The sequence below is a fragment of the Ammodytes marinus genome, assembly GCF_949987685.1.
Source record: "Ammodytes marinus genome assembly, chromosome: 2".
In the NCBI taxonomy this organism is placed as follows: domain Eukaryota; kingdom Metazoa; phylum Chordata; class Actinopteri; order Uranoscopiformes; family Ammodytidae; genus Ammodytes; species Ammodytes marinus.
Genome location: NC_137231.1, coordinates 20059278 through 20071803, shown reverse-complemented (window position 1 = coordinate 20071803; position 12526 = coordinate 20059278). Strand labels below are relative to the sequence as shown.

The 12526-nt window shown below is 41.9% G+C and overlaps 1 protein-coding gene across 1 annotated transcript; it reads left to right on the top strand.

Annotated features, from left to right (window-relative positions):
- Positions 1 to 1213: 1213 nt before the first annotated feature.
- LOC307259918 (melanopsin-A-like) lies at positions 1214 to 7809 on the top strand (the record flags this gene model as incomplete). The annotated part of the gene is made up of 9 exons (XM_080039999.1): positions 1214 to 1380; positions 3780 to 3913; positions 4011 to 4214; positions 4571 to 4742; positions 5075 to 5236; positions 6180 to 6287; positions 6488 to 6659; positions 7086 to 7232; positions 7414 to 7809. 9 exons carry the CDS (start codon positions 1214 to 1216, stop codon positions 7807 to 7809), a joined length of 1662 nt encoding a protein of 553 aa, XP_079896125.1.
- Positions 7810 to 12526: the final 4717 nt, after the last annotated feature.

The window sequence follows — 12526 nt, the reverse complement described above, 5'->3', positions numbered from 1 at the left end:
GATGCCTTTGTACCACATGGATGAGCGCTCGCGCGTTCATGCAAGCAGGAGGTTTCACAGATTAGTCAGTGGGTTAATGACAGTTTGTGGATTGCCAGGAATCAATCAACATGAAAGACGGCGTACATGCATCGATGTGTGCATGGTATAAAGTTGTAGTAATGCTGTTAATGTTAGCGAACATCATGTCTGTTACGTAAGAACCTGGTAGTTGAAGGGTTTGAGCTTAGGGCTGGGCCGTATTAAATGAAGGGTAGGGGAGAGAGGGAGAAATAAGCGAAAAAGGCAGTGTTAAGGATAGGAGAGAGAGAGCAGCACAGAGGAACATGGGGCAGTGAGGGAGAGACACATTGAGAGAGAGGGAGAGGGAGAAAGAGAGAGAGAGAGAAAAAAAGAGAGAGTGCGAGAGAGAGAGAGGGAGAGGTTAGCAGTCTCTAGTTGGCAAGATAAGCAGACAGGCCACTGATTCAGAGCTTGGTGCACAGATGATGTGATGGGTTAGAGGCTGAAGGGCTAACAGTGAGTGGAAAAGACAGTGACAATGTGCAACGAGCGAGGGATTTTGATACACTGGAGGACACCATCAGCTCCATAACCCAAGCATCAACCAGGAAACGTTTTGAAGGGGACAGTTGGAGCACAGGTCTCTGGACCTCAGACCAGAGGGGATTAACAGAATGGATGGTGATTCTAAAGTGCTGTTGAAGGCAACTAATGCGTAACAGGCTGCGGTCGACATTTAGCAGCTTTCACTACTGGACGGAGAAATAAAAGAGGAACTGTCATTTTTTCCGGTTTTTACATGTTTTGCAACGAACAATGTAGCATTTACAACTTTAATGTATCATTTTTTTTTCGGATCCTTCTTTTTCATTCTTCCAGCATGGGACTGGATTGGATTTGACATTTGACTTCCTCACAAAGTGGAGAGATCCCTCGGTCCCTTCCTATTTAGAACAAAATCCTGAATGCAGGTTTTATTGAAGGGAAAGGACTAAGTTCTGTCTGCTCTTCACTACAATCAGTGAAGGTGAATCTTGATCAATCTGTTTAATGTATCAAGATCTAAAGAAGACACCGTCCATCTCCCCTTGCACCTCTGGCGCAAATTATACAACTATGGAGGTCAGACACGGGCAACACCAAGTGGATTACACACTGGTTATCCTTGTGCATCCTGCCCGCTTGGCAGTCCTGATGAGGTTTTTGAACCATGTGGTCCACTGAGAGCATGGAGCCAGAGAAAGCGCACACCCCGAGCAGCTTCATCTTCAAGGTGGATGTGCCTGACCATGCTCACCACATTGTTGCCGTATTCGTCTTGGTCATCGGGGTGCTGGGCATTACTGGCAATGCGCTGGTTATGTTCGCCGTCTATAGGTGGGTGTGTTTTTAGAGAATGCTTCATTCTTGTCAGATTTTTTCCACTTTGAGACATTGTGTGTGTCTGTTTCTTTCAAAAGTCTCTCCTTTAAATCAGAGCTCTGAGGAGATGTTATAATCGCACAGAGATGTCATGATCTCCCCAGAGAGCCAGACAGATGACGGGCCTGTGTGTATGTGGAGCAGTGGGCATGATATAATATCTGTGCCACGATGTCCATGCAGGTCTGTGCTTCTGTTTTTGCGGGCTCTGGTTGTTTGAGTTGTTGAGCATTTATATTTCTGATTAAGGTGAAATTTGAGAGATTCTGCTGTCTTTAACACATTTTCTTTTGTCCAAATGGGTAATTTTTCAATCTTACATTAATCTGACGCTCCACAAAAGCTAATAATGCAACAAAAACAATGTTGTTGTTAATCATTGATATATCTAAGACTGTGATAAAAGAAAATCCTCCAGCCAGCAGAAATGTATTATATGGAAAATAACTCATTTAGGGGTAGGGTAGTAAATTCGAATGACACCAGAGGGTTCATTTTCTGCAGAGTCAGGCTCCATAAGTGTCAGGCAGCCGTTTACTCTCCAGAGGATCAGAGGGGCTTCCAAAAAGCTGGTGATTACCAGTAAAATAATCTTTGCATCTTGGCATCCTGGCAAAAAAAGATCATCAAAGAGTTGCGTGTCAATGAAGCAAAATGTGCCGTTCATCACTGGAGCAAACCTGTTTAGAAATGATGTGACTGTGCACTGTACTGAAAACAATATAATTTCTATTGTTTATATTCCGAATATTTATTTATTATTTTCCTAGAAAAAATGTGACACACAAGCAACTCTAAGCACTAACATGTATACTCTATTTGTGTGTGCAGTTTTCTGTGTGTGCAATTTGCCTTTGCTTTGGCAGAACTCGTTTCTTTTTGAATTTGGGGAACCGTGTCTATTTTTATATGTTCAGAAAAATACACTACGATTACACATACTTCTTGTTAGGAGTCACACATTTCCTCAGAAGCATCTATACGATGAAAAATAAATAGTCTATACTGTACACAGAAGCAAGTGAAACACTGTTGTGACTAGCTGCAGAAATGTATCATTTTACAATAAATCAAATGTATAATGACATTCACTCAGTCCATCCAGAGTCACATGCAACAGGTACATTTTTTTTTATTGTACATCCTGCAAGATGAATGACTCTTAAATAAATTGAAAATAGGTTTTTCTTTTATCTTATTACGCTGCTGACCTTACTGATCTTTCACAATAAGTGGGTCAGAACCATAAAGTGTGTGTGTGTGTGTGTGTGTGTGTGTGTGTGTGTGTGTGTGTGTGTGTGTGTGTGTGTGTGTGTGTGTGTGTGTGTGTGTGTTGTAGGGATTGTCAGGAGCTTTTACAGTCCATCTGTCTGCCTATCACAATAGACAGATTAAATGGGTTCTCCATTGTGTTCACTGACTCAAAAATGCACATTTTGTTAATGGTTCCAAGAAATTTAATTGACTCGCAAAACACACACACACACACACACACACACACACACACACACACACACACACATATACAAACACACAGAGTGATAGAGAGCATGCGAGCAAGATTACCCGATGTGATGATTTTCTAGGAATTAAGTAATGCACACACATGCAGGGACACTAGGTCACGCACACACACACACACACACACACACACACACACACACACACACACACACACACACACACACACACACACACACACACACACACACACACACACACACACACACACACACACACACAACGAACAGTGTGTTTGGTGTTCAATAGTGATGCAGCCACTTTTAATTCAGGAGACATATAAACAAAGTTGAATCAATAAAGAGTTGTGGAGGCAGACGGCGGGTCAATATGCTGCTTAATCAAGCAGCAATGACGGCAGGTTCACACAGAGTTCAACAGCAACTTCAAATGAAACAGTGCTTTTTACTGTATATCGAGATATGCATTTACTCTTAACAAGATACAAGTAACTGAGAGGTGCAAGTGTCACACACATTCTGTAACTGAGATCATGATCATATCAGCTATTTGTTGAATTATAAAACTCATAATAAAATAACAGGTACACGTTTAACATAGGCATCTTACACAACACACAGCCAAGGAAAAAGCCAACTGATGTCTGAGTAGTTCCTCTTTAACATCACAATACAATTGTCTATAACAAAGAGAACATGCTTGTTAAAATGAACACAGTTCATTAAAACTATTAATAGGAAGTAATGGACTAAAATAGGTACACTTTTCCATGTTACATTCCATCCTCTCCTTATGTGTGTGTGTGTGTGTGTGTGTGTGTGTGTGTGTGTGTGTGTGTGTGTGTGTGTGTGTGCATGTGCATGGGTGTGTAGAAACAAGAAGCTTCGTAACCTGCCCAACTACTTCATCGTGAACCTGGCGCTCAGTGACTTCCTTATGGCTTTCACACAGTCCCCCATCTTCTTCATCAACTGTCTCTACAAGGAATGGTCGTTTGGCGAGATTGGTAATCCTCTTTGTCTGTTTTTATCATACAATACTCTCTGCTCTGTAGCTTGTTCTTTTGTGATCTTTCATAAAAGTTTGTGTTCCTTCCCCCGTAGGCTGTAAAATGTATGCTTTCTGTGGCGCCTTGTTTGGCATTGCCTCCATGATAAACCTACTGGCCATCTCCATCGACCGTTACCTGGCTATCACCAGGCCCCTGCAGGCCATTAGCTGGAACTCCAAACGAAGAACTGCTGTGGCCATCCTCATGGTCTGGCTTTACTCTTTTGGTTGGAGTGTGGCTCCTCTAGTTGGCTGGAGTGAGTTTTTTTTTTATTCTACCTGGATTACTTTTTCTTGTTATCCTCCTTCCATCGCCGCAGAATCCGAAGTTTATTAATGCTGTACATGTGAGAAAGTCTGACAGAAAGCAGATTAACTTGTCCCATGTCCCCGGATTACGGTCAGGGTTAGGGTTAAAGTTACAGTTAGGGTTAGGGTTAGAGATACTGATGTAGGGATTACTGTAATTCATCTCCATTCACCCATCTGCACTGTTTTCCGCAGTTCACTTGTGATTTTTTATCTAAAAACGATAGCAAACAACAAGCAGAACCATGAATGTTTTAACCAGTGTCTTACTTCTGTTTTGATGTTCGTTTGTCCCCCTTTCTAGGCTCCTATATCCCGGAGGGCCTGATGACATCTTGTACTTGGGATTATGTGACATACACATTGGCCAACAGGAGCTACACCATGATGCTTTGCTGTTTTGTTTTCTTCATTCCACTGGCGATCATCCTTTACTGCTACCTCTTAATGTTTCTGGCTATACGGAAGGCTGGCAGGTAGAGTACGGTGACTCGAATATGTAAGCATGCATAGTGTGCATATATCTCCAGTAGGTTATAAACATGCAATATACTGTATGTACGTTTTGATAACACTCAAATAACTCAAAATTATTTGCTTTTGAGGATTTGATTGATTAAGTTGCTTACTGTATGTTCTCCCATGGATACATGCAAATGCACACTAATACTACTGCCAGCAATGTACGAATACCATATCAGAAGAAGTGATATTCTTTATTTGGCAAATAAATGAGCTAATTCTGTCTAGTGTCACATGGTGTCTAGCTCTCTCTTTAACAGCCCCCTCTGTCCTGCCCCACCCACAGGGAAATAGAACGTCTGGGGACTCAGGTGAGGAAATCCACGCTGATCAAGCAGAAGTCCATCAGGAGTGAGTGGAAGTTGGCCAAGATTGCCCTGGTCGTCATCGTGGTTTATGTCCTCTCCTGGTCACCATACGCCTGTGTCACGCTGATTTCCTGGGCCGGGTAAGACCTGCTGCTAGTGTACTGCAGTGTATTGCTGCCACTGTGGGAAATGAAAAAAATAGACACACTTATCTCGTAATGACGAGAAATGATCTGGAAATTACAAGATCGGTATCTCATAATTACAAGATATTTTCTCGTAATTATGAGATACCGATCTCGTAATTACCAGAAAACTGGAAAGGTGCCACAGCCTGCTTTGCTCACAGCCAGAGAAAGGTAAGGTAGTGAAGATATTTAAGATGCAATAACTCATAAGCAAAACGTTATTGAAACACAAACTATTCATTTTTGCTATCGTAGAGAGGCAGACAATGGGCCACAACCAATTTCTTTCCTGAAACCAGACGTCCTCTAAGCTCCACTTAAAACATTTCTCTCTACGGAGTAGGCCATGGGATGAGTGCGCAGGGACTGTCTACAAAGGGCAACACAGAAGAGAAAAAGATTCAATACCTTCACTATTATTATAAAGTGCAGCGTCTTTAAAAAAATGTTTTATCGTATCAAGCTGTGTCAGCTAGAGAGCGATTACTCCTGGACCAGCGACATACAGCAGACGGTCAAGTTGCTCTTATGCTGATATGTTATCTGCTTATCCTGCATATCAAAGCATTCACTAAACCACTTGTCTCTTCTGGGACATGAAGCAGGATGGCATGTAGTTATGTAACTTTGAAAATCACATCTTTCCCTTGCTCATTCACAGGGGAAAGTAGCCAGGCACGCACACACACAAACCCACACATTAAGCACACTCGGTCAGGCTGGATTCAACCACCCATCTGTGGCTGCTGACACATTTTGGCTATTCCCTGATCCTGTATGCATCCTATCTATGATACAAAATATAGACAAAAGATATAGGAAACCATGTGTTGAAGTGTTTGTCTCATGTGTTAATGCTCAAAACAATCAACAAACTTTTTATCATCTCATGCAGGCATGCCAACATCCTGACGCCATACGCCAAGGCTGTCCCTGCAATCATAGCGAAAGCCTCCACCATCTACAACCCTTTCATCTATGCTATCATACACGACAAATACAGGTATATGTATAATCATTATTGTTGTATTTATATTTTAATATTTCTTATTGGAAGTCTTTGTTTTATCATATCCAACTTTAACTGATTAGGTGAAACTGATTTTGATAAATTGTGAGCAGCTTTCCTTACTTTGCAGTTAAAATAGTTAAATAAAGCTGAACCATTCCTTGTTTTTTTCCGGGTGTGGCGTGCTTTATCAGGAAGACTCTGGCCGAGAATATTCCCTGCCTGTCGTTTCTGTCGCCCACTCCTCAAAGGGACCGCATCTGCTCCTCCGTCAGTGAGTCCTCTGTAAGGGACTCCATCATAAGCAGACAGTCAACAGCATCAAGGACTCACTTTATCAACGCGTCCCCCATCTCTACTCACATGGTATTTGTTTTTCTTGACGTGTATTTTGTTGTGCTATACAATGGCTAGTGTGCTGATACATTGCATCTACAGAATATGTCTCAAAGAAATGGATGTCTCATAATAATAAAGTGGACATTTCATCCATCATTTTTGCCGCAATTACCACATTGTTGCAAAGGTACACATTTAAAAAAAAAAATTCTATGTCCAGCACCACTGTGAGAGAAACAGCAAATGTGAACCTTCCAAAACAAGACTTGCATACTCTTAGGCATTCGTGAAAGTACAACGTTTATCAATTTCGAATTTCTTGACACACTTTCAATGTCACTTTCAGAGGAACTTCTCCATTTTCAGGTTTTGAGTTGAATCAGTCAAAGGAAGTGAAATGACGAGCTGATCACAAGTGAGTTGATCTGACGTTAGTTCTGTTCCTCCATCCAGATGTTAAGAGACGTAGAGATGGAGCCGTTGGGAAGGAAATCAGATGATTCCTTCAGGAGCACATCGTCGTATGGTCAGTCTCGCAGAAGCCGGTCCTATAAAAAACAACTAGAGCGAAAGGCCACAAAGACCAACACACAGGTGAAGGTGTGAGAACACAACCTAAAGAAAGTGTGAAATCAGATGAAATGTGTTTTGTGTTTCCTCGGCGGTGTGCTTTGAGCTGTTTGAAACATTTTATTTGCTTGCATGCACTCATTATTTAGTTCTGGTTTTTGTGTGTCTTGTTCATTGTTTGTTTTTCTTGTTTTGTTTTCTGCATTGCCAGCATCCACCCACCATGAGCAACACATCGAGCAACTGCGACCATGAAAATGAACTGGTTTCCAATTCTCTAACCATCGCAACCCTTCCTCTACTAGTTCTTACCAGGAGGCGCACCCAGAGTCTGACCAATGACAGTTCAGAAAAATGCAGCATCAGTGACAGACTAAACAGCAACAAGAGTGACTCTTTTGATTCCCTGAATTTTAGAAACATCCCATCCACCGATCCCAGGTCGCCTCAGGGTGTTCCACGGATAATCGTCATAAGTCCCACATCAGAGAGCAGCCTCATCAACCATGACAGTGTCTGCATAGAAGAGAGTGCGGAGGCCATGGAGAACAACGTTTTTGTCAGTTTCTCATCTGAAGTTTTTGAGGCTGTAGAGCTCCTCTCTTGACCAGCTGGACTTGGCTGGACAACACTTATCCTTGCACTCTTTTCCCGAGGGAAGCTATATTATTTATTCTAATACTGGACCACAGACCACACCAGACACATTTTTCTACAGGCTCTGTCTTGAAATGAACTATTTACGCTGTTCCTGTGTTTGATTACTCATCCTGAAAATCAAAGTTTAGCCACTCTTTCTGAAGAACAGTTGGCATGGATAAATGAAACAATATGAGACAGGTCTGGTATGCAGTGTGCAATGTTTGTCTGATGGATGTTGGCAGGGACAGGGATGCCCTGAGGTGCCACATGCCACATATTTTTGTTAGATCCCTCATAAAATGACATGTGTAACAAAAGAAAAAGAAATGTTATGAGTTTGGGGCCCGGGCTTGACGGACTGGATTTTTTAGTTTTGTTATTCCAGATCAAGTCCATGATGTACTGTGATGTAGATTTTTGAGCAGAAATGTTAATATTATAGTTCATTTAAGTCCACTCCATGGGTTCTCAGCTGGAGACTGAAGAGAGGACATTTGCAACTAGGTGATGTGTGTAGATATGTTACATGAAAAACGGCTAAAAGAGAACCAAGATTGTAAGTCCTAATATGTCAAGTAATAACTTTAGGTTGTGTAGATGCACTTAAAGTATATAAAGTATACAAAATATTCAATTTTGTAATAATTCAATTTCTGTATAGTGGTTGTAGTTCCTTTAGGCAGCATGAACCTCTCCGGCTTATCAGGTATACAGTGGTGTAATGAAAAAGTAAGGCAAGGTCAAAGTGTGTCTCATGAACCAATGAGCTCTTTTAAATTTCTTTGTGGCAACTTTTGCTATGTCATGCTCATTATGTGGCAAAAGTTATTTTGTCACAAACAATTCACTCTTCCCTCAAACTCGTCCTGTTCATGTATAAGTAAGCCTCATTGTAATGTTTTTGTTGCTCGTGAATGCTACAGTGTTGTTGCCAGTGATCTGAGTAAGTGTGTGCTTCAAAATCCCACTTGAGGGAAGAGGCCCCATTAAAGTGGATTGATATATTATGCATACATATTTTCTTTGGATGGCCAATTTGTTGCGCCTTTTTTTTTTTAGATATTTTTTTGGCATTTTTTATGCTTTATTGATAGTGTAGAGACATAGTTGAAATGGGGCAGAGAGGGGAGTGACATGCAGAGAACGACCGCGGGCTGGACAGAACCTAATGTCAACTCCCCTTGTTACTTAGTGGCTAACCTTTCTAAATTATTAACTTATTATTATAATCCTTTAAGTAAGGCTACTTTGCAGCTTAATACTTCAAGCACAAACGTAGCTCATTCACAAAAGGGCCAATGTGGCATCCTGACTTGATTTGTGATCAGCTTTAACAGCCTTTATGTCTGTATCACTTGCGTTTTAAATATTTGTACTCATCTGTTGGTTGAGTATATTTATGTTCCATGGGTTGAATCAGGGCCGCTGCTAAGCTTTTGGGTGCCCTAAGCTGAAATTGTCAGTGATGCCCCCCCCCCCCAAAAAAAAAAAAACAAAACACCAAGAAGCTTGCGTCCGTAGGGCGTGAGCGAATTTTTTTTTTGCCCTTGCAAGATCTCTGCGACTGCTTTTTGGCACATTTGCTGTAGTGATGAGTTTTTGCGAACAGCATTTACTAACAGAAAGAACAGCTTAACTTGTGAAAAAAGAAAAAAGTTGCCTAGTATCCTACTAACTGCCTTTGCAAAGGAAATGAGTGATAGGATCATAGTCAGTCTGCCCCAGGGCAGCTGTGGCTACTCTCGTAGTTTACCACCACCGGTATGACTGTGTGTGAACGAATTGAACCAGGAACCCTGTAAAGCGTCTTTGAGTGCCTAGGCAATAAAGCGCTATATAAAACCTATCAATTATTATTATTATTATAGACAGATTATGAGATAATGGGCCCCTGGGCACACACTCTTAAAGGGCCCCCCACTTGTCCCTATCCAGTCAGGTACACTGAATTTTCTACACGGATACATACAATTAATGGCAAAAACATATTAAGGAAGTCAGTGTTTCCCACAGGATTTTGGGGTATTGTTGGAGGGACCCTGTACCTTGTTGGGTGGTCCGGGGGTATGCTCCCCCAGAATTTTTTTTACCTTTTTAAAGTAAAATGCATCAATCTGGTGCACTTTGAGAGGACATTTTAGAGGCTATAGAGATATCAAATCCTGAGATGCAGAAGGAACATTATTTTTCAGATTTTTCTTAAACAGCACTCTTTACTCTGCAACTGTAAAAACAGTAGATTGGTCTGCAGATCCATGTTCTATGATGGAGGGGCCCATTTCAACAGATAAAGGGTGGATATGAACAATTTAGAATTCACACATATAAAGCTTATTTGTGTATGTGTGAGGGGGGCTTCAACCCCCTTAGACAGAGCTACTAATGCTGTTGTTTTTAACTTGCTTTTGTATTTCTCCCCTACTAGTTGAGGGGCCCATGATGATTTCTATCTTGTTACATTTTAATGAGTACTTATATTTAGGCTATTCCTTTTTGGACCCTGTTATTGACATCAGTGTCTGAGCTCTTTGACTATGGAACATGAAAAGTTACTATCAGTATCTCTGGCTGAGGGCCCCCCTGAGCCTTTGGGCCTGTGCCCGGTGTGCCTGTGCAGTAATACACCCCTGGATAGGTTACACAATTAAGAAAAAACAACGATGGGCCTGTTCATAACTAATTTATATATTTTTTGTAATGTAATGATTATCATGAACTTTTAAAAAAATATATATTTTGGGGGGCCCCCGGACCATCTCTTTTTCCTTTTTAATTAAAAAAAAAAAAAAAAAAAAAGAATTATAAAAAAAAAAATGTTTGGGGTGCGGCGGCCCTGGGTTGAATGACAGTGGTGGAGAAATGTTGGAGTGGCACTTTATCATGTTAGTCCATGTGCTGCATGATTAAACACTCTGAATACACATTCTGAACTTTTTCATCTCTCGGAGAAGCTCACACAATATTATAGTTTAATAATTTTAGTGATTGAAAGACAGAACCTTAGTACTTTCAATGGCAACATTTATTCAATTATTGTTTCTTGGAAAACCACACATACACGGGCACTACGATGTGTTCAAAGACACCCTGGCTATGAAAAATGAACAAGACTAGAAAGGTGATGTATGTCCACATCCAACTGTTCAGTGACAGTGTACGTGTCTCATAATTGACGATAAAGCTGGGAACACACCGCATTGGCCGCCTGCGGCGGTTGGCCGCGTGAATGCAGGAGGTTCGCCGCTTGGTCATATTGGGCCATGTTCACCGCAGTCGCCGCCGCGGCCAACCGCCGCCTCATCGTAGGCAGCGGTTGGCCGCGTGACAGCAGGAGGCTCGCCGCTTGATCATATTGGGCCATATATTCCTGACGCCGACGCCGAGATCAGACCTGTCACACTTACGGTGCAACAACAACAATAACATGGTCCAGCTGTGCCAAAAAATACAGATGTAGGTTCACTGTGTAACCAGCGGCAGTCTTGTCACAAATATCATTAAAACAGCCTGAACACGCACCCCGATCGCAAATACACACACATTAACAGCAATTCAGCAACATACTAAACACATTAACAACAGCAGTGTGTGCTCAGCAGCACAAATAAAGGCAGACATCAGCCTACCTGAAAGTGAAAGTGTGCCGGCTGACGGAGGACAACACCGGTGCTTCGCTGTACTATATGGAATTCCACACGGACACTGCCATCAACTTTGGGTTCATATTATCCTCAGGAGCAGCACACAGCTGGTTGAGTTTCACTATGCTAACCGGCTCTACCTTGGCTAAAGTACAACCAACAGCTAAACAGATGCAAAATACACATATTTGCAGAATGTATTGGAAGCCCAATGTCCTCACTCCACACGCCCACCTCGTCTTGCAGACCACCGCCACCGGGCAATCTCAACGCTGATTGGCTGTGGAGGCGCGGCGCCCAGCGGCGCTGCAGAAAAAGATGAAAATTTTCATCTTTTTCTGCGGCGCCGTGCTCGCCGCACAAGCCTTCGATTCACGCTCCTTCGATGACACAATTTCTATGCACCGCTAATGGCCGCGCTCCCGATTCACGCGCCTCTCATGAGGCGCGGCCACGCGCCGCGCAAGCCCCCGCCGCCGGCCGCTGGACGCCGATTATTGGGTGGACGCGCGGCCACGCGCTAGTACATTGACTTTGTATGTAATCTCGCTGCGCGGCCAGTGCGGTGTGTTCCCAGCTTAATCCTTTGTGTACAGGAAGACATTCAAATGTTCCTGATCACAGAGTTTTAGTGAGTCTCTTCTCACTGCAAACCCAGCTTGACCACTGGCTTGACATTGTGTTAACACTATTACCAACATGTAGTATTATGGTGTGTGCTATATGTATTTTCAAGTCGGCAAGCCTCATAATCCGTGTACCTTCCGTTCAATCCATATCCGTTTGGAAATTAAAACACGAAAAACGAAAAAAACTGTTTGATTTCATTTTTTAAATATTTGTTTCGTTTAAAAAAAATTGTTTTATTCAAAATATGCCTGTAAAACATGAATTGATTGCCATTTCTTATTGTTTATTTTCCATGTCGCCCTTTACATACAAAAATGGGAAAGGAGACAAACAGAAAATGTAAAACATGTGCATTTTCATTTTTTAAGTTCCAAATAATAATTTATATTAATCAGTGGGTTAAACTGTATC